General features: G+C 41.1%; 1 protein-coding gene across 6 annotated transcripts in view; it reads left to right on the forward strand.

The window, feature by feature from the left end:
• Window positions 1-21515, forward strand: part of VAV3 (vav guanine nucleotide exchange factor 3) — a 439091-nt gene extending 417576 nt beyond the window's left edge. For 3 of the 6 annotated variants that reach the window (XM_072754465.1, XM_025996323.2, XM_072754463.1), the window contains 3 exons: window positions 16475-16558; window positions 18662-18813; window positions 19441-21515. In XM_072754465.1, the coding sequence (XP_072610566.1) occupies window positions 16475-16558; window positions 18662-18813; window positions 19441-19482 (278 nt within the window). In that variant the 3' untranslated portion in view covers window positions 19483-21515. The remainder of the gene's footprint in view (window positions 1-16474; window positions 16559-18661; window positions 18814-19440) is intronic. The other 3 variants (XM_072754466.1, XM_025996324.2, XM_072754464.1) reach the window with 1 other exon arrangement.
• The last annotated feature ends 1090 nt before the right edge of the window (window positions 21516-22605 follow it).

The following is a 22605-nucleotide window of genomic DNA, read 5'->3' on the forward strand; positions in this document are numbered from 1 at the left end:
TCTTCACAAGGATCAGTAATAAATGACTAAGCTTGTGTAATGAAAGTAGTCAGAGCACACTTTATTTTGAAACTTTAACACCTATTAAAAGTTATCTTTCTAGGGGCATTTGGCTGGCTCAGTTGGTTGAGCATCCAATTCTTGATCTCAGCTCAGGTCTTTTTTTTTTTTTTTTTTTTGCTCAGGTCTTGATCTCAGGGTTGGGAGTTCAGACCCTGCATTCTGCTCCATGCTGGGCATGGAGCCTACTTTTAAAAAGGAAAAAAAAGTTATCTTTCTGTTTTTCAGCCCAGTTGTACCCAATTATCTTAGATTCTCATTGAGAACATAATTTTCCCTCATTTAAAAACAGAAGTTTTTCCTTGAAAAACAATTTTCCTACAAATATCTTTTTTTTCTTTCCTATGAATTTCTTAAGAGTCTGCCAAAGTTATGACCTTTTTTCCCCAAGTGAAAAGTATAATTTTCTACTGTCCTTTACTTTGCCTTCCTAGCAGCAGGAGATGATAAAAGATGCCAAGGAGGTCAGTTACACTAAAAATCCTGTTTGAGTTCACTTAGTTCTAGAAAGCCAAGGTGGGAGAGGTTGGCAATCAGCAAGAGCAGATGTCCCATATTAGTGGAAGGTCATTAGCCATCATATCGCACTGCATGGTTACTCCCAGCACTTTCTCTATGCTTGGCACATGGAGGTGTTCAGAGGATGTTGTCCACCGATGAGCAGAGTTGCCTAATCTAAAATTTGTCTCTAATGTTCAACACATTTTGAACTCACTTAATATTTAATGCTCAAACTTACTTAGCTATGAGGAATGGAATTACAGGCCTTTTGCCTTTTTTTAAGCAAAAAGAGTGTAGGCGATGGAATGATTTTGAATTGAACATCAGTATGAGCTGCAGGGCATTTTTCAACAGAATCATGTGGTCAAATATCCCCACTCAGTCTTTTTAAGAGACTCTGGTGAGCATGCCACAGAACCCTTTTACAATCAAGAAGTAAAAGCAAATCAGTCATTTAAAATTAATCTGTGTTGGAGTTTGATTTTATTTATCAATTATTCATTCCTTCAACAGATATACATTAAATACCAATGCAGACAGGGCACTGTAGGGACTGGGATATAGCAGTTGAGAAGACAAGTCTCTGCCCTTAGAGAGCTTATATTTTAATGGGGCCACTCAGCAGGTGTGGGATAGGAGTTTGCTATTTGTATGTAGGGGGATCATGGAAGATCTCATAAAGTGTCAAGAAAGAAATGAGGGAGTGAGTTAGTATGTCAGTCAGCAATAATTGTGTGATTATCTGGACTCCCAAGATTATTCAGTCATTGCCATGCAGCATGATTATAATTTTAGGTCAAATTTTTAATGCTATCCCAGTATTTCATGTACTTTGTACTGACTTTTATATAAAATAAGAACACTAAGATGGTTTTTAAGGTTAAATGAGGAGCTTTAAGCATTCAGCACAGCACTGGTACATTGTAGATAATAAATATCAGCTACAACTGATGCTACTGCTACTGCTGTGGCTACTACTACCACCACCACTACTAGTAACTCCTAACACAGCAAACATTTTCCTACATTTCTGAGTTGAATTATTAATTTTAATTCCTAGAAATTAATATCTTTGCTTTAATGATTCTTCGAATATACCTTATCTTATACCAATCCTGATTAAGAGTTAACCAACCCATAATTAAAACGTTGCTTCTATTTTTCTGCACATTGTACTTCTCAGAAGTGGTAAGGAGGATTGTGCAGGATGCCTTTATAGTCCTTACCTCTGTTCATGGTTTCGGGTATGCTGCTAAATATTATCTAAAAATAATTTTTACCAAGAAATATTACTTAGGACACTTGATTGGACAGGGCACTGACATCTCCATTACTTCTAAAACGTTTTAGAGGAAACAGAGCAAGCAAGCTAGTGCCCTAATGCCCAAGTCCACTCTGGATTCTGGGTAGAGGTTGAGGTTGGAGTTCCAACTGCTGAAACCTACTAGGGTTTTTTCTTAGATAATGTAGTCACCTTGGAAAAGAAAATTCCAGTGCATTGTAGAAGGGGCTGCTTGCTTCTCTGTTAGTCTAGGTTAGAATATTCTTGGGTAAATTACCACTATTTTTCAAGTTTGTAAAACATGATGAGATGATGGCAGACCTGCCTCATGCAAGTGCAAAATAACACATAAAAAGATAATGGTTAGAATTAAACAGGAGTCTAGCGTATTGGGCAAGGAGCATATACCAGTTCTAGGTTAGGATCCCATTGTAGGCAATGCTCTTTCCCAGAGCTACGAGACTTTATTTTTGCCTCTGAAGTGACTTATGAGTGTTGCTAAGAGAGAAGAAAAATACAGAAAGAAAGAAAACAGGTGCCTTGGTGGCTCAGACGGTTAAGCGTCTGCAATTGGCTCAGGTCATGATCTCAGGGTCCTGGGGTCCAGTCTTATATCAGGCTCTGCTCAGTGGGGAGCCTGCTTCTCCCTCCCCCCTCTGCCTACCCGCTCCCCCTGCTTGTGCTCACTCGCTCGCTCTCTGCCAAATAAATTTAAAAATAGTAAAAAAAAAAAAAAAAAGAAGAAGAAGAAGAAGAAAAAAAACACAGCTCAGGCCTAGCAGTGAGCTGATGGGCTTCCGTGGGAAACTGCAGTGACTCCATGGTGGAAGATGTTCTGCTCTGACCTGTGGATCTGTGTAAGAATCCCATTACTTTCTCAAAACTGGCCCAGCAATCTGCCTTAGACTGCATCAGGTGTGCCTGTAGGCCTTATATATTTGAAGGGCGCTGAACTGACTTTGCCTTTCTTGCTCTACAATGAGCACTTAATTATTTTCAAGTCTGCTACTGAGTAGCTGTCTGACCTTAGGCAAGTCACTTAGCCTGTCTGGGATTCAGCTTTCTTATCTGATGAATGACGAATGAGATTAGATATTTTTTTATGTTCTTTAAAAAATAGCATCGTAGTTTTCTTTGTTTGCATGAGGGAAAGGGTAAAGCAGAATGTTAATAGGCCTCACACTAGGGAAAGCTGCGTGCTTAGCTATTTCATGACCCGAAGTGGACTCTAAACATTTTCACAAGTTCTTACTTATAGAGAATTAGGTAGACCATAGGGTAGAGTTGGCTGATTGAAAAAAAAAAAAAAAGGCGTTGGTTATTATTATAGTCACATAATCTCAAAGTATCTTCTCACAAGGATCATTAATAAGGAAGAATAGACACCTTATTCAAGTTATTGAAGTTAACATCACTAATAATAGAACAAGTAGATCATATGTACCTCATGTGATGCTATAAAGAGGACACAGCCTCACTTTGGTGGTATTCATGCCCCCATGAGGCATAATCTGAACCTAATCATGAGGAAACATCAGACAAACCCAATTTGAAGAACATTCCACCAAATAATTGGCCTGTATGCTTCAAAAATGTCAATGTCCTGAAAGACCAAGACTGAGGAATTGTTTCAGATTAAAAAGGAGACTGAAGAGACATGACAAGTACATGCAACATGTCCTGGATTGAATCTTGGGCCTGAAAAATAATTTTTATTTATTTATTTTTTTGATCAGGACATGCATGAGACCAATTTTGAAGTTTCTAGATTAAATAATAGTATTAATTTTTGCTGATAAATGTATTGTGACTGTATGCAAGAAGAAAATGTCTTTAGTTTTAGAAGATACACACTGAAGTATTTAAAGGATACGTGTCTGCAATATATCCTAAAACGGTTCAGGAAAAATACAGAGATTGGTAAAACAAACATGGTCAATTGTTAGCCTTTGAGGAGTTTGAAGTGAAAAGTTTATGGGAACTCTTTGTATTATTCTTGCTACAATGTCAGAAGTAAAATTTGGAGATAATCCCATTAGCTATATAAATCTAACGGGATGGAAACAAAATGGCAGCATCCTATTTGCTCCCCTGCCACAGGTGTGAGGGGACCTCAGTGCACTGGTTTGGGGGTATGTTGAGTACTGAGTAGGGTCATATTCGAAACCATCTGTTCCTTACTGATGACCTCACGGTATTTGTTTTTTCATGTATTCATTCTTTTATTCAACAAACATACAACAGTTGCCTTGTGCCAGGCCCTGTGCCAAATGCTAGAGTTAAGATAGTAAATAAGACAGACAGTTTGGTGGGCAGGGACAAACATAAAATGACTGCATAAATAATCCCAAGTTTTGACAAGTCCCGTGAAGCAGAAGCACAGTTTGAAAAGGGTATGACGAGAGCCTACGTAACTTGCAGTGTCAGGGAAGGACATTCGGAAGAAGTGACACCTAGGTAAAATGTAAAGGAGTGGTGTGGATTGGCAGGGTGTGAGGTAGTGGAGAGTAGAGAAACTCCACAGTGGAGAGGTAGCTTGTGTGAAGGCCCTCAATCAGGAAATAACCTGGTATGTTTAAGGAATTGGAAGATCCACGTGCTTGGAGCATAGGGACCACATTCTAGTATCCACAGTGGGAATGTATTAAGCAGAAAATTTTTTTTTTTTTATTAAGCAGAAAATTATGGGAACTAGATTACACGGTTTTTAAAGATCACTGTCTACTCCGTGATTGTGGCCTGGAGGGAGGCATGGACGGAACAGAAATAAGTTAGGAAGTTATTATTGCAGATGTCCAAGGGAGGAATGATGCTGGTTTGACCAAGAGTTCAGAGTGGAGCCAGGATCATGGCAGATCTGAGTATCTTCTGGAAGTCGAATTGATTGGATAGAGGGAATCAAGGTAGCAGGAGTACAAGCATGATACACAAGCACTTGCCTTGGATGACTGGCAAATGGTGAAGCTATTGACTGACCAGGAAACAGAAGCGATATTAACAGGTATAGAGGAAAAGTTAATACATTCAGTTTTGCACAAAGTTTTAGTACCTGTGCAGACTCAATAATTCAGTAGGCAGTTGGCACCAAAGAGAGTGGTCTGGGATGAAGACAGAGTTTTATGGATCATTAACACCTTCATTTCATAGTTTACATAGAGCATATAATATTATTTTTATAGAAGTTTAGTGATTTCTTCTGGTGTAATGTTCCCTCAAGCCTTAGGAACCAGATTCCTTTGCTCATTTCCTTTGCACAATGTCTTTCATGAAACATGTGTTAAGAAAAGGCTAAATAAGTGAAGTCCAAAAATAAGCGCCATGGAAGACATAGCAGGTATGAAAGTGCCATGTGTAGTTGATATTTGAAAAAGCATGGGAAAATGGGACAGTTTGAAAATAAAATATAGATCAGTATGCTCCTTTTGGTGTCATGACAAATACTATAGCGGTTCTGCAAAAAAATCAACGAAGGCTTCGTTTAGTCCCTGGGACCATACAAATGACCTTGCAGGACAAAGAGCCAGAGCCAGAGTGGCTTCTCCCCCATGTGGCCTCTTTCCTTCCACCCAACAATGGGTCCCCATTGTTCTACTAACCATCTGACCAGAGACATGAGCTTCATGTTAGCCAGTGTGTTAGAAACTTGGAGAATTTGTATCATTTGTGTTTATTTATCTCCACATAGCATAATACAGCTTTCATATTTCTGATAATTCCTGAAACAGCCTGACAATGCTTTAACCACTGTTTACTAGTTTAATCACACTGTAATAGTGGATAAATTTATTATCTCAAACATCCACTTTATTTAGTTTTTATCTTCTTGCCCTTATAAGTCAACAAACCATTTTCACTGACCCTTATTTTCTTATTCCCTTAGCTTATGCTTCATCTTTTGTCATTTTTTCCTTGATCACTTGGCATTTGGGTTTGACTTCATTTTATTCTGATAATGTAAATGTTTGTTTTAATCCCATTGTAGTAGTTTCTTTGGGCTGTCATAAAAATTACTATAAGCTGGGTGGCTTAGAACAACAGAAATTTACTCTCTCACAGTTCTGGAGGCTAGAAGTTGTAAATCAGAGTATTGGCAGCGTTGGTTTCTACTAGAGGCTCTGAGGGAGGATGCATTCCATGCCCTTTTTGTAGTTTCTGGGTGGCCATTGGCAATTTCTGGCATCCTGAAGTTTATAAAGACATGACTTCAATCTCTGCCTTAAATACACAGTACCTTCTCCTTTGTGTGTCCTATCCCTTTCCTTAATCTTGTAAAGACACTTGTCATTGCATTCAGAGCCCACTTTAGTGCAGTTAGAGCCCTCCCTGCCCCCGAATGTGGAATGACATCATCTCCCATCTTGAGATCCTTAACAGCTGCAAAGACCTGTTTTTCCAGCAAGATCATATTCATAGATTCTAGGTGGACTCCTCTTTTGGAACAGGGTCTACCATTCAACCTATTACAAGCTCATGGTATCTATTTAAAATTTTTAAATTTAAAAATTTAAATTTTTCCCGTGCCCTCAGGTGCCCTCGTTTTTCTTTTCTTTCTTTTTTTTTTTTTTTTTTGTAGAACCATCCAAAGGTAGAACTGATGTGGGCCCTGCCAGAGGGCCCTTGGCCTCAGCGGGGAGTTGGGGGGGTAAAGGGAAATGACTCTGATCAAAGGCGTTGGCCCTGCAGTGATTGACAGATCCAGGTGCCCCCCCCCCCCGCCCCCTTTAAGCTCGACAGATGGACACAAGTACCGAATTATTTAGGGAGCAAGTTCACTTTGGATGAACTTCTATTTCTGAGGCAGAGGCCGAGTCACGAATCTGGGGGCTGCCCTCTCCCCCTTCTAGGAGTGGGATGTGACTGTTCTGAGCCTTGAAAGATGGATTTCTGACTCCTGGAAGGGAGAGGGGGTGCCTAACAGGAGAGAAAGAAGGGAGGCTAAATTTTTCCATTCTTTTTGTTTATAACTGGTTGTTTATAAATTGTTTGTAAGTTAGAGTGGTAAGAGGACTTGCATTAATAGGATAGATAGGTAGTCAGTGGATGGAAGTTAGAAGGAAACCATTATCTTAACGCAATGAAGTGTTTTAAATGGATCCTAACCTTCCTGCAGTAAAATGCACTTGTTCCTAAGAGAAAGCACTTCTAAGCCAATGAGGGTTTCCAAGACTTATGTCTGAAACTTCATATATAATAATCTGATACATAATAAGAACCTAATAATTCTGATATTTAAAAATTTGGTGATTAATGGAACACTGTGTTTTTCAAACCCCTTTTACATACATTCATTAGATTAATGTCTCCAGTGGTTCTGTGAGCCAATGGCTCCACAAGAAGTGCCATTCAACGTTCCCTTGGGCAAACAGATGTGCCACACATGCTGCTTGTATGACACAGGAAAGTGCCAGTTTTCCTAGACTGCCCCAAGTTTACTTCTGGGTGCAACACTTGCTCATGATGTTTAATGCTCGTTTGATGAGCCTTAAAATAGTTGGGGTATGTGAAGTACTTAGAACAATGTCTAGCATGTGGGAAGTGCTGTCTGTTTTACTGTTCCTGCTGCTCCTGCCACCACTTCCAGTACTGTTACCCAGCATGAAATGTTACATTAGCCTCTCTGACACATTCTAATGTATTTATAAAGCCCTTCTCTGTGAGACTTTGGTTTCACACTTCCATTTCCTGTGCTTCAGCTATACTCTCCCTGTATCCACACTCTTCTGTGGCCTAAGGTAGTTAAAACAAATTGCTGGCATTTTTATATTCTTTTTCCTCAGCATGTCTATGAGGTCCACAGAATTTACTGTTCTTGGGCAACTGATCAACTGCAGTTGCACATCTTCATTATCAGGTCATGCTGGGCTTCCTTTTTTTATTTACTTACTTTAAGAGTTCTACTAGCTCCTATAAGACATTTTTATCCTGAACCTCATAGCTTTAAAAATTAGTAACCAGTACTCAGAGTCCCTTCAGAAATAGAGCTTGCAGATGGAATTTCTACAGATTCAGATAACCTCATTCAAAGCCATCTTTTTTAATGTTCAAAGGCTCAAAAAGCAGCCCTTATGTTTTAATATTTTTCATTTTTCATACTGTCCTTTCCCATAGACCTTATGTTCTAAATTAAAAACTGAGTCTCAATCAATGTGTATACTGTTCCCTAACTGACTATAGTACCCTCACATGACAGCCCTGAGCCAAGGCTCTAGTTTTTCTAGTCTCTCTTTCCTATGAAACAAACAGAAGTTGGTCTAAATTGAGAAGAATTCCTTTTTTTCCTTTGTGAAATTTGGATGAGGCTCCTAGCTTTGAGGAACAATGCTGAGAGCTCTCTTTTCCTGATACATGCCACTAGTATCAACTTCCCCCACTGAATTCCAAATCTGCATGAGGGTGGAGGTCTCCATTCTGCAACTGTCTTCTCTCCTAATAGCATGAGTAATTGAGTACAGAACTGGCTAGGTTTTCCTTTCATTCGTTCCTTTACGCATGCAAAGTTTTTGAGCATCTGCTTGCACCACATATTGTATCACACATACCCCTTAGGTGTGGCATGCAATTTAGCTTAATGTCTGAACAATAGATAGGGATGCAGGGGGAATTCTTGTACCTAAGCACCTCAGTGCCTCACCTGGTCCAGAATTTTACAAACAAGTACCTTTCATGACATTGCTGAGAAGTCATCTTCAGGCTTTGCTTAACACTCAGGTGACTTCATGTCCAATACAGTACAAAGCACTCAGTTTGCTTTTTGAACAAGATAAAAACTTTTTTCTTCCTTTACTCTAGAGACTTACTGTACCTACATACAATAATTTGTCTCATTAGAGCTACTCAAAGTAAATATACTATATTTCTTTAGGTGTGCTTTCCACACCCCCCCCCCCCACATTGTGTTTCTTTTTCTTTTCTGTAAACTACCTCAGATTATTCAGTTCATCCTCCTATACATAGCAGCCATATCTGTTACCATCCTGGCCAGCCTGCTATGGGGATGCCCTCAAATTTTTCAGAATTGAGCATAAAGATTCCTATATTGCCTGACTTGCTGTTTCAGATTTTGCTCAGTCTTTCTATTCAAAGTTCAGTCTTCTCCAGTTAATTTCCCCTCTTTATTTTCTCCTTCCTCCTCATAGGGTACTGTTCTCCTATTTAGATGAATCTGAGAACTTCTTTCCTTACCAGTAACCCCCTCCATAGGTACCCACATCTATTCATTCAATGGCTCATTATTGGAAGCCTACTGCAGGGAGGGCATGGTTCAAATTGCTGGAAATACACAGCACTGAAAAAAAAACCACACAAACATCTCTGCCTTTGTGGAACTTACATGCTAGTGGGGAAGACAGATAATAGATAAAAATAAGAAGTTGGTGAGTGCTCCGGAAAAATAATATAATGGGGTGATGGTACTCAGGAGTGCCAGAGATGGTTTATTATTTTATCTGGGGTGGTAGGGGAGTGAGGAACAAAACTAGGGGCTCATTTTTTCCTCCTTCTGGTAGCTTAGCAGAAAGCTGGTTCAGCAGTTCTGAGTTTTCTCAACAGTAGGAGAGGCTGACACCAGCCCCTGGTTCCAGAAGCTCCCCTTTCTAGTAGGCCACGTGTATAACCAGTGTCTTAGTCTGTTCGGACTGCTATAACAAAATAACATAGCCTGAGTGACTTACGAGCAACAGAAATGTATTGCACACAGTTCTGGAATCTGGGAAGTCCAAGGTCAAGGCGTCAGCAGATTCAGTATCTGCCGAGAGCCTGCTTTCTGTTTCGGAAAAGGTACCACATGTCATGTGGTAGAAGGGGTGAGGGAACTTGGTGGGACCTCTTTCCTAAGAACATGAATCTCATTCAGGAGGGCTCCAGCCTCATGACCTAAGCACTGCCCAAAAGCCCCACTTCCTGATACCATCACAGTAGACATTAGGTTTCAACATATGAATTTGGGGATTGGGGCAACACAAACATTCAGTCTGTAACAGGGCATTTCTGATATTACAGACTTGCTTAGTTAAGCACCCTGTCAATCTGTAGAGCATATTCTGACCTGTGCAATGTGACCAGAGCAGAAGGAGAAGTAAGAGAGGCCAGACCATGTGGTGCCTTTTAGGATTTCAGCCTTTACTCTGGAAAAAATGAGAAGCCACTGGTGGGTTTAAGCAAAGAAAAGACATGATTTATGTATATAGCAATAGGATTATTCTGGCTTCTTTGTTGAAAAAGACCAGGGAGAAGTAGAGGACAAGGTAGAAACAGGAAGACCAGTGAGGAGGCTCATGCAGTGCCCCAGCTAAGGGGTGATAACAGCTTGGAACAACATGTAGCCATAGAGGCGATGTATTTTGAAAGTGATCCAGCAGGATAGTCACATCAGATGTGAAACAGAATAGCAAGGGAAGATTCAAGAATGGCTAAGGCTTTTGACCGGAGCAAGTAGAAAATTGGAGATTTTTTGAGGGGCTCAGATGGAGCCTAAAGTCTAGTCATAGCGTTCTCAATCCAAAATGAATAATTTCATTCTATATCACTTCTGTATGTCTGTCTTTTCACTGATCTTTTGATGTCAAATGCTCTGTCTTGTTATATCTGTAATATTCCCTTAGCACAATACTTGGCACATAAGCAGTTACTTAATAAATATCTGTCAATTATTTTTAAAGAGTGAGGATTTAGAATTAAGTTCATGTCTTGATAAAATAGATGTCTATGAATAATCTGAAATTCCTAGAAATGTCAAATGATCTAATTTTCCATAACAATAGGAAAGGCCTTACACTCATTTTTTTTTTTCTTGTCAGTGGCTTTATATGCTTATACTGTGCAGTGTTGAATACAAAGTAGCTGTTTGTTTTTTCCAGTAATTCTAGATATAAATTTTCCTTGTTACAACTTTGAATTTCAGGTTAAAGGAGATTGGTCCATTTACCAGATGTCAGCATTCAATGAAATGAAACCAATCTAAATTATTTAGCTTTTTTGGTGACAATATATAAAATATACACTAAACACTAAACATTTGCGGGAAATGGAGGAGGAAATTTCTGACATTATGCCTAAGACATGGCTAAGTTCTAAAATAAAATGAGGTTAAGGATTACAAATTTAAATTAAACATTCATTAAATTCTCAGCATGTTCTCTGCTGCTAGGCCATCTGTAGAAAATCTTGGTAAAAAGAATCTACTGGATTGCTCATCAAAGTGTCCCACATAGGAACATCATTCTCCTCTTCAAGGCCACTGCTGGGCAGCGAGCTCATAGGGAACACCGTATTAATGTAGTACTATTGGCTCAATTGCCTGATATCTTTAATAACAACCTTATGGTACATAAGTGAGTGTGAACACACGTGGTTGTTATAACTTAAAGCAGAGTGTTAGGTAATGTTTGTCTCAGAGAAAAATTAGCAAATGCTTAGGGTCATGTTCAGTTATACATGTAATGGCAGCTCAAAAATACCTTGTGATTTGATAACTAGTACCTTAAGGAAGAGTATTGATTGAGCTTGCTCTCTACCATGTATAAGTTTCAAATATTATTGAAAATTGAGTAGATTTTTACTTGCTCACAAAAATCGAATAGCCTAATCAAGGCAGAGCTAAAACTTTAAAGTGATAGTTAACCTTGACAGCAAAAGTATAGGCATTAAATACCAATTCACAAACACTTTTTTATTCTACTGTAAACACTGTGTTCTTCTTAATTGATATACTTTTGTGGCAGTTATCTCAGTTAAGTCTCAGAATGGAATACTGTTCACTAGTGATTTGCCAGTCAATTATGGCTACACTGATAGCTTCTGCTCCGAATTTATTAACAGGTAACTTCTGTTTCAGTTAGAGAATGTCTGTACTTTAGGTTTTGTTTGTTTAACTTGGAAAAGTTGATAAATAATACTTCTTAATAGTTCCTACTGAGAAGTATTAAGTCACGAACCATTCACTTCCTAATATCCCAACAGTGGTAGCCCAGTTGAGTGCCAAGTATCATGTGAACATAGGCAGAGACCACCTAAGTGAACGTGTTGGTCTCTCTGAGTAAGGTTCTCCTCCATCTGTGCTAGTAAGGAGCTCAAAGTGTTTGAGAAAGGAGGAAAGTTAGGCCCTTAATGAAAGCATGCAGTTTGCAAATAATTACTTCAGCAATAAGGGCCTTAACATAGACTTACCATTCTCAGAGGACACAGATATGAATAAAAGAGTTCTTTCTATCAAGAAGCTTCCCAAAATGATGGAATATACTAACAGACAGTCTACAATATTAGGGGACAAAGTGAATTTTAGCCCAGGAAGTGAAAGGGATGGGAGATAATCATTCACCTCAGACATTCTCATTTGAATGCCACTGTTACTAGGCTATTTCTAATTCCATTCCAGGACAGGCACCTACCAATAATTCTTACATTAGCAGCATCTTGGTATAGTAGGAGTTTGATGAAGAAAACATGTATTTGCACCTGCCTCTAGAAATAGGTGGATATGTTCTCAGTAAGGATGTAAATATGTTTTGCAGGTTAAGCCACTATGCAAAACTTCCTTTATTAAATACCTTATTCTGACATCATTTATATCTAGATTTAAATCCATACTTTCCAAGGGAAACATGTTGTTTTATACCCTTTTCTCCATAAATGCCAGGCATTCAGATGCTGTTTTGCCAGCTTATGAGAATGAAGGACCCAAAGGCAGTAAAAATTAATATAAAGGAAGAGCAGCAACAATAAGTCATGCAGCAATGCGTAGAAAACTAGAAAGCATCCCTACCAATCCTTAAAATATTTGGCTGAGAGCAATGCACCGGGTAGCAGGAGAAACTGATTAACCTTTTACCCCTAAGAAGATTCTTCAGGCATACAGTATGCTTAATGCCGGGAGACACACAGTACCTAATAGCTGTTCGGCATCTCGGAAAAAATTACAGTTATTTTAAGAATATCATTGATAGATTATGGTTCTCAGGGATCCTGGGAAATAAAACCTTGAACATACTTCACATTCTTTGTGTTGCGCTGGCTTTTGTCGGAAGTCTTAAGTGTGCAGAAGATGAGCTAAATGCATAGGAGGAGGAGACATAGGGAGCTTGCAAAATTAAATACCCTGCTGAGATACTTGTCCATTTGGTAGCTTCAGTAGCTTAGCACTGGGCCTGATCCTGTGGGGGTGCAGCAGCAGTCTAAGGGTTAGCCCCTGCTCTCCAGAATCAACAATAAATTGGAGCTACAACACAAGAGCACATGCCGTAATTAAACAGCAGAGCCAGTGAGTGCCCTGATCTAAGTGCCTACAGGTGGCTAGAAAGAACAAGGAAGGGGGGGGACAAGTGTTGTCTGACTTGGTGGTCAGGGAGCTTTGGAGACAAGAAGGTTAAGGTTAGCAGAGGGGCAAGGTGGAGGAGCAACATTCCAGAGGGAGCAGAAGTTTTGAGTTGGAACCGAAGCTGCGGGCCTTGGCAGGTATTCCCACCAGCTGATCTGGCTGAAAAGAATCGATGTGACAAAATGATGGAAGATTTGGTTAGAAAGACAGGAAATAGCCAGACGATGAATTGCCACGGAACTCAGGGCAAGAGTTTGGATTTCATAACCTGGGAGAAGGAATGACGAAATCTCTGTTTATTGTGAGTAGCTGGGAGGCAGTATTTAGAATAGAATGGAAAGAAAGTTCAAAGCAAGAATACCAATTAGGAGGCAGTTGTCTTAGTTTAGAAATGGCATAATTCCCCGGGTGGGGATGTGGAACTGAGAATTCAGGGAAGGAGTAACTTCATATTTCAGAGGATGAAGAGAATGAATAGGAAGAACCAAAAAGCATACTGATTTTTGCAAGGTTAGTTTGCCAAGGACACAAAAGTCCTTGAGAAGACAAAAATGTGGAAAGTTGAGCTAGATTACAGGGAGGAAGATGATGGTTTCAGGCAGCTTGCATCAGGGATAATGGTTGTCCTTCATGGCAGTGTCCTATAAAACATCTGAACCACGGACTGAAATCCTGGTGAGGACCCAGGACATATCCTAGAATCTTTCCATTCACTGGGGGAAAAACAAAATTAGTCTCGAGGGAAGCCAGCAGAGGAGCCAAGGCCTAACCATGGGGGAATAGCTACCATTCAGCTAAGATGATAATATTTTAGGTAAGATTGAAGAAGATTCTAATTGTAGCTACTTGACAGGAATGCCAGTGCTTCTAAAGCTTTTAGCGTTAGTTAAGAGAGAGTAGTAGCACACCGACATTGTGCATCTGAAACAGATTCGGGTTCACTATGCATAGTGAGGCATTATCCATATTACTTCAGGAATGTTAGATATTTTAAAATTAGAGACAGGCTATCTGATCTAATATCTACCAGTTGAGATTATTTCAATTGCATTTAATTGTGTCTTCATTGATTTCTTATTTCTTCCTTCTAGAGCTAACTTATCTCGTTATATTTCAGACTGCTGGTTTAAATTACCTTCATTAGAAATTTTGAAGAAATACCATCTTCTTTTATTGCTTTATGGATAAAATAGTACCAGAGAGATAACCAAGGATGGACACTTAAAAAGCAGTTTAAGGAGAAAATTCTAGTACTTGACAGAAGTAATGTGTAGACTGGGGGATTCTAATTTAGGTTCTCATGAACATGGGGTAGGAATCTTGTCACCAGACATTCTGCCAATAATATGGTTAGGTATGAGCCATTTTTCCTCATTAAATTAGAGATGGCATCCCCTCCTGTCTCTAATAGTGGGTATAACATGGTCTCAAGGAAATTTAAACAAACCAGTTATGTTGAATGGCAATAAATGAATTGAGCAGATTGTAAAATTAGTTGTAATGGCATGTACCACTGAATTTCAAAGTTAAAAAAATGTAATCTGGAAGATGCAATGGATTTGAAAAGAAACTTGATCATCAACAAGGATATGCTTCAGGGTAGATTAAAAGTAAATATGTAAGGCCATTCCTGAGGAAAGCATCACGAATGCATCAATGCATTTATGAAGGATTCATAGCATAGCCCATGGTTCCAAAAGCATCTGAATCACCTCCCAATTCACATGGCCAGTCTACTGTCCAAATCTACTTGCATGGTGCTTGAGTATCCCCTTCATGAGTTACTGCTGTTCATGGGTATCCCAGAATACCTTCCTGACAAGAGTATTATCTTCAGGAGAATTCTGTGGCTCTCAAATCGATCAGTGGCCTGAAAGAGATAGAATATATTGCAAGATTACATGGACTCATTCCAGCTTGTTTAGCCCACTTTCACATCATCCTTGTACAGGAATTTTTCGTTGCAGTTTAGATTAGGTCCAGGTCCAAGTAACAGAAATCCAAAAACCATTGGCTTAAACAGGATAGACCTTTATTTCTCTTCATCTAAAAACCCAGAAGCGGTCAGTCCTTGGTTGTGGGGCAGGTCAGGTCATCTCTTCCATTAAGTCTGCGGTAAGCCAGCTTCCCTCAAGCTTGTGAGCTATCATCCTTAAGCAGGAGACCTTTCTTCTCATGGACCCAATAGTAGCTTTCTCATTCTACACAGCAGGATAGAATAAAGAACCAAAAAGAAAAGCAAATGCCTGTGCCAGCTACCTCACAATACCCTTGCTTCTATGCCAGTGGCAAGAACTTAAATAGCTGCGAAAGACTGAGAAATGTATGCCTTTGGGGCAAATAACCTATTATAGGGATGAAGGGAAGAATAAAGATCAGGAGAAATTTTATAACCATGACTTTCTTTTCCTTTACAGTGGCACTATGGTATTTACAGGTAGAGTTTGATAATTGCCTAGGAAGGCACCCGAAGCAGAGTGGTAGACACAGCAATGCAGCAGTTAAGAGCCTAGACCCAGAAATCCTGCTACCTTATGTTTAAATCTAGACTGTTCTAAGATACCAAGGGGAAACGGTATTAGTGGCCTCGTCTTTGAATTGTTGTGATGATTAAATACTGAATATAAAACATGGAGCATGGCATTTAACACTTCAGAACCACTTGAGAACCATTCACTTTTATTATTTAAAAGTAAAACATTTCTTAGGGTCGAGTTTTTGCATAGAACTTTCCCATACATTCTCAAAATTGGAGGATGTACTTACTTTTCCAGATATGCTAAGACTTGGAATGATTTACATTTTCTTTGTGGAAATAAGCTTGCATGTGCATGCTTGGTTGGGGGTGGTGCCTAACAAATGTGTGAGTGACTTTCCTATGGGCTTTTGTTAACTCTACTCTCTAGGCTCTTACTTCTTAATATCAGTTTTGATGTGAAGCATATTTTCCATTAAGAATTTACAGGCTCCCTCTTTCCACTGGTGTAACAAAGTGGGAATTGTGCATCACATGAAAAGAAGGCCATGCTCAGATGGAAGGGGTTCAAAGATGGCACCATGGAGTGGTATGCTGTGTTCACCTGGAGAGGGATAGACGGCTCTAAATTTCAGACCTTACATCAATAAAAATGTAAAAATCTGGCTTGTCCTATATTTAGAAATGGTGATAGGAGAAAAGTGGGTGAAAGCCAAGCTTGATATTCCAACTTTGATGTGACTGTTTTCTTGTGATTATAGACAACAAAATAGCTGTGTTGAGATAATTTTTTACCATTACCTAAATGCTTTTTTGCTTCTCTCTTTTTCTTTCTTTCTCTAAGCCCCTTCTTTGTTCTGTGGGTTTTCTTTTGTAACTCCTCCAGACTACAGCTTTGTTCCCCCTTCTTCCACTCCTTTCTGGTCAGGTACTGCTTTACTGCTTTTATATGTCTTTTCAACTTGCTTCTGTTTGCAAATAAAATATTTTGACTTTTATGTATGGCTTCTTGTATAGATGCATCTTCTCACAAATAGTCCCTAGAGTCACATTTCCACTATGTAGTTTCCTCTTCTCTGTCATAAAGCCATTGTTTGTCATGTCATTTCACTCCTCTGGTTTTGTGTGTGTGCTCATGTTCTGTGTTTCTGTCAGACATTTTTTATTTTATCTGTTGGGGAAAGGTTGGAAAGGTTGAGGGCTGAAAGTATAAAAGTAGGGGATGAACCACTTATTAGGACCATTAGTTTTCCTGAGGATCAGAAATTTTAGTTAAGGAAAGTCAGTGTTCATATAGTACCATTGAGATAATAAACAGAACCCAAACCCCAACTCTGTCTCCAGAGAGTAGAGTTCGCGTTGTTCGGCAGAATGACTGTGCCCATCAGTTTATGTACAGGCATTTGGCTCTTGATTTCTGTCATTAGCCTGAGAATTTAATGGCTGTTTATGTGACATGTAGGGGAGTACTTTATGGCTAGGTCAAGTTTGTTTTCTTACAGATTTTTAAAAATTAACCTGTAAGTCTCAGTGAAATCATAACCTTTAGTACTAGAAGGACCTTAGGCATCAGCTGCAGAGACCTTTCATTTTATAGGTGAGAAAAGTGTGGCCTCAAGGGTTAAGAGACCTGTGCAAGGTCGCACAGTTACGTGGATGATTGGTTTCTCCATCACGGGAGTGTGTTTATGTGCACCAACGCTAAGAGTAGTGCCCCAGTAATGGGTTGGTTCTCAGTAAGAAAACTATTGAAGTGGTTTGTGTCCGAGTAGTAAAAGAAAATGACCTATTTTTACTCCCTTTACACTTGTGAAATCTACAGCATTGCTATCCACTTATCTTACGATAGACTCCTGGAGACTAAAAAAATTTCTGTCATTGCAGAGCCCTGAGTAATAGGCTAGAGATCCGTGTCTCCAAGTGGGCAGGCTCCTCCAGGGTCACGCTGGCCGTAGCCACGGCGCCTGGGCACTGGGAACTGTCACAAGTACAGATGTATGGCAGTTCCCGTCTGATGCTTTTTCTTAAACTTAACGTTCCGCTACCATTTAAGGTTTATAAAGTCCCACCATTCCCAGGTGAGTGATTCTCAGAATCACTGCACATATAATTGAAAACACTTTATAACCCCAAGGAGCAACAGGTGGAGAAGTTAGGATGAAATGTGTTACAAAACACAAGAGAAGAACAAACGTACAGCTTGAACAGACTTTTTCTTTTCAGGGCAGGCGAGTTAGGATGGGGAATAAGTTAGCTCTTCTCTTCCCATTAAACAAATTTGAATATAGAAAACGAACACCGTGACGTCTTGTTCTTGAGTACATTCCTTCAGAGTTTTCTATACCTGCAGTATTTATTTGAAAGAAAGAGAACAAATTGATGGTGTTTGTGTCCTTCCAGTGAAACTTGATTTAAGCTGCTTCACATAGTGAAATTCTATGTAAAACAACAACTGAGTTGGTCCCCAAATAGTCTTAACTAAAAACAAAACAAAACAAAAAACCTTTTTGGGGGGAGGAAGAGCCATTTAACTAGAAGTAGTGACATGGATTCCATAGCAGAATTTCAGAGGAAAGCATTTGGTTGTTTTGAGTCTTAGTTGAAGAAATTATGAGGTACAAAATGTAAAGCTCTTACCTTAGAGGTTCTTGTTAGAATTGGAGTATTGAGGAGACATCAATAGGAAATTAATACTAGGTATTTTAGCTTCTGTCTCCTTGGATAGTAACTTAGATACTAATTTTTTTTTCTTTTTTCCTTTTTTTTTTTTTAACGAAAACTAGTCCCTGTTTTGAGGTGCTTGTGAAGAATGAAATAGAACAATGGTTCTTTAAATGTTATGCAGTGAACCTGACCACACCCGATTGAATTGAAACAGCAGTTGTGCTGCTTTCAAGCTCCTCTGCCATTATCACTAGTCTGTAGTGAAATCATGGCTGTGCGTTTTGATAGCATCTAGAACATTCATCAGATTAGGCGCTGATGGTTGCTCAAGGAGGAGCAGTTCTGACCCCCCATCCTTCCTCCACAGTGCTAAGTCCGAAAGTGCTGGGCATCGCCATCGCTCGGTATGACTTCTGTGCCAGAGACATGCGAGAATTGTCCTTGCTCAAGGGAGACGTGGTGAAGATTTACACGAAGATGAGTGCAAACGGCTGGTGGAGGGGAGAGGTCAATGGCAGGGTGAGTCGTTGGCACCCGAGGGGCGGGGGGACTGGGCAGTCGCTGGCACCCACCGTGGGCCTGGGGACCAGCCTGCGCCCCGTGGAGCCGGCCCCAGAGCGGCCGTCCTCGCTGAAAACAGGCACTTGAGAAAAGGAGGTTGAACGAATCGATCCGGGCATAAATGGAGTTCACCTGGGCCAGCTAGAGGGCTTCCCGCCCCGGAGGCCGGCGGGCCCTTCCCACTCTGTGTAGTCCCGAGGCCTCAGCGCACCTGCGGCGACTGCAGGGCGTCCGTGGGCGCAGCGACCGCAGGTGGGGGGATCGGGCCTCGCCCCGTGTCCTGGGGCATCCGTGGGCGCAGCGACCGCAGGTGGGGGGATTGGCCGCTCCCCGTGTCCGGTCCGTGGCAGAGGCGGGTGCTCGGGGTAGCACCCCAGTAGCTTCCTGGGCAGCGGCTGTGCGCGAGGTTAGAGGAGGGGGGAGGCTCTGCTGGGTCCCGTGGCCGTGGCAGGTGCCCGGGTCGCCCTCGCGCCTCGCCCCGTGGCCGCAGCGTGCCCGGTGCTAGAGAACCAGGCGCTCGGGGTGTGGGGCCCTTTGGGATGTGGGGCCAGGTGTGTTGCTAGGCTGGCTGCTCTTCTCTTCCAGGTGGGCTGGTTTCCATCCACGTACGTGGAGGAGGACGAGTGACCGGCGCCCCAACCCTCGAGGCACCTGCGCCCCCTGCGCCCCCCGGCCTCGGTGGGGTGTCTGCAGGCTCATGGGCAGCGGGCGGCTTGCCTGCAGGTGGCCCGGTGCCCCGAAAGCGCCTCGACCTGACAGTCCTGACAACGCTGTGCGAGGCCGCACCCCGTGGAGCCTGCCTTGCTAAATGCTGAACCGGATTTCCTTTCTTCTCACGTGCCATTCGCCAGAATGTTCGATGGTACAAAGAAGCAGAAATTTAATTTTGCTCTTCCCAGCATGAGGAAAAATTCGAGTTTGGCCACGTGGGCGGCTTCCGGAAAGGGTCCAGCACTGCTTGTCCTCAGTGGCCTCACAGGGTGACTCACTGGCTGGCAGACGCGCCTGCCCGTAGATGCTACTCACGATAAACTAGAAGAGACAAATGCTCAGGTTTGCTTCATTAGGGATCTATCCTAGAGGGGTTTTAATTATTCATTTGATGTTCTGATTATATTTGCAAACTTCTTTATAAAAAAAAAAGTACATAAAAGCGAGTGTCTTCATATTAAATTTTCACAGCCTTCCTGAGTTCATAGAGGCCTTGTGGACTTGTGGACTTCGTGAAGGAATCTGCGCTGGGTGTGTCCTGGGTCGTTCAGGGAACCTGGGTACCTGACATTTTCACAAAAGCAGATCAAGGGCTACGATGGATAGTCATCTTATAGAATCGACATCTCTAAACATAGAGGCCTTCCCGCCCCCGCCCCCCAAAAAGCCCCGGTACATATTTGCCGAATCTCACATTTTCCTGGACTATTTACAGTAGCACAGATAACTCGGCTGAGGATCTTGTAAGGGAAGCACAGCTGGGTCCTTTATGCATTTCTGGGACAGGAGGATCCCTGACCTTTTCTGGTCACATTCTCTGCGGCCTCCCAGCTTCTCACTAGGACCTTGCCATCTGTAGGCGCTTTTGGGGTGCTTGCTAACTGGTAGGAAGATAGGTTGTGGGGTGCATTTATTTGACCAAGCTTTCACTTCTCATATGAGAAGTTTTTTAAGTATGTTTTTCCTGGGATATACAGAGTCCTCAGTCAAGACAGTCAAGTTAAGACACTAACTTGGCCCTTTCCTGATGAAATATTTTCTCCAGAGCAGAAGTCTTGTTCTGACACGATTCAGAGAGTGTTTCATGTTTGAAGATGACAAAACAAAAACATTAGGAGCATTAACTTAATAGAGCCAAACTAGGAACATTCAATTCTGAAATTTGAGATCATCTCTGAAGTGAGGCGGTGTGCCTGCCGTCTCCCCAACCCACTGTCAGGCCACAGTTGGATGGTCAGTAGACACCTGCCTCTCCGGGGACCCTCGTGAGCTAGGACTTCTCAAAAGATAGATTCAGGACCTTTACCTCAGAATTATGTAAACTGTGATTGTGTTTTAGAAAAATTATTGTTTGCTAAAACCAGTTAAGTTTTTGTATATGTGTAAATGATCACAAAAATGAATTTTATAAAATGTTCTGTACAGTGAAGTTGTACCCTCGAGGTGTACTCTTGGAGTGGATTCTTTCCTATGAAGTCTTATCTGCAGTTCTGTGTCTCGGGAATGTTGTGTCTGTTACCGCCAGCCAAGTGTCGTTACGGAGAAAGTCGCGTCCCACAAATCGGAACACTCCTGTGTACAATACTGTAGCTTGTATTGTTTCTTTTATTGTTATTTTAGCCAATAGAGCCCCTCCCTTACAAATGGTGTTTGGTCTTCTTGTTGCATTTCATGGACCTGGGGGTTCCCCAGCAGAGGACATTAGAGCCCCTTTTCATGACCTTACCGATTACATCTTTGTCTATGTTTAATACTTTGTATTGGAAATTTTAAATGCGGATTTGTGTAGATTTCTAATACCAAAGACAGAAGTAAATGTTTTTTTCCATATGATTTGTCTTGCCTGTATGCAGCCGTTGTGTAATACAGTGATTTAGAGTGTATTTCACTTTGTAATATTTTGTAAATATGTCAATACAATAAAATAGTTACTACTTGCATTAAATTGATTTCTTGAGAGTTGAGGAGTCTTTCCATGAACACTTCCATAATTCAACATATACCAACCTCATAATAAACATGGGAATAGAAGCCCTGATTTAGTTAGATTTAGCTCAGGATTGCTGCCTCAGTTATGGACGGTGACCTGTAAGATATGCTCAGTGGTTGCCGATAATATGCACTGACATGTTTACTGTGCATCTCACACTGTTCTAAAAGCTTCCTGTGGACTAAGTTAAAACCACTCTAGAAGGTAGAGCCCTGTATTATCTCCGAAATGCAGTGATCTGGGTTGCAGCTCAGCCCAGGTCACACAGCGGGGAAGTGCCAGGACTGGGGTTTTGACATGGGCAGTCTGGCTTCAGAGCCTACGAATAGCCACCACCACCTTGTAGTGCCACACTTTCTGCGGCAAAAGAGAGATTAAATGTATTTCTACATAGCCAAGAAGGAGCTGGTTGATGCAAAATAGTGGTTCAAACAATTGAAGATGAACACAATTCGAGAATATTTGCCTCTTCTTGCCTCGCAGAGGAAAACCTCAAACATCCTAGAGAGACTGTATCAGAGATTGAACTTTTTTTTGTCTTGATTAAAACTTGGGCAGAAAATGACTGCTAAACCAGAAAGACCAGGAGGCAAGTTTTCTTTGGCAGAGCAGGCCTGAAGATTGTCCACAGTGGTGGGGGGAGCCTGGCTCGTGAGAGGGTTGGGAGCCTGGTGCCTCTAAGGGCCGGGAAAGCCTTATTCCACAGGAGTACACAGTAGTGGTTTCTGTGTGACGTCACCAGCACGACTGCGTTCAGAAGTACAAAATCCCCCTGTGATGGTGCAGTGGGTTATTCAGTCCTACTCCCTTTTCTCAAAGAGCCTAAGACTTTGGTGTCTCTGTTTTATTCCTTCTCTTTGACATTTAACATTTATGTGACTTTTAGACCTCCTATCAAATCATCACCATCCTCACCACCACTGAGGATTCCTGCTTTGTTATTAGTTAACATGGGAACATATGCTTTATAACATTCCTATATAGTTTGTTTTCCATCTGGTAATTGAAGTAAAATATGTGGATAATTAGTCTCTGGGTCGGACAGCAGT

This window comes from Vulpes vulpes, chromosome 3 (assembly GCF_048418805.1).
Source record: "Vulpes vulpes isolate BD-2025 chromosome 3, VulVul3, whole genome shotgun sequence".
Classification (NCBI taxonomy): domain Eukaryota; kingdom Metazoa; phylum Chordata; class Mammalia; order Carnivora; family Canidae; genus Vulpes; species Vulpes vulpes.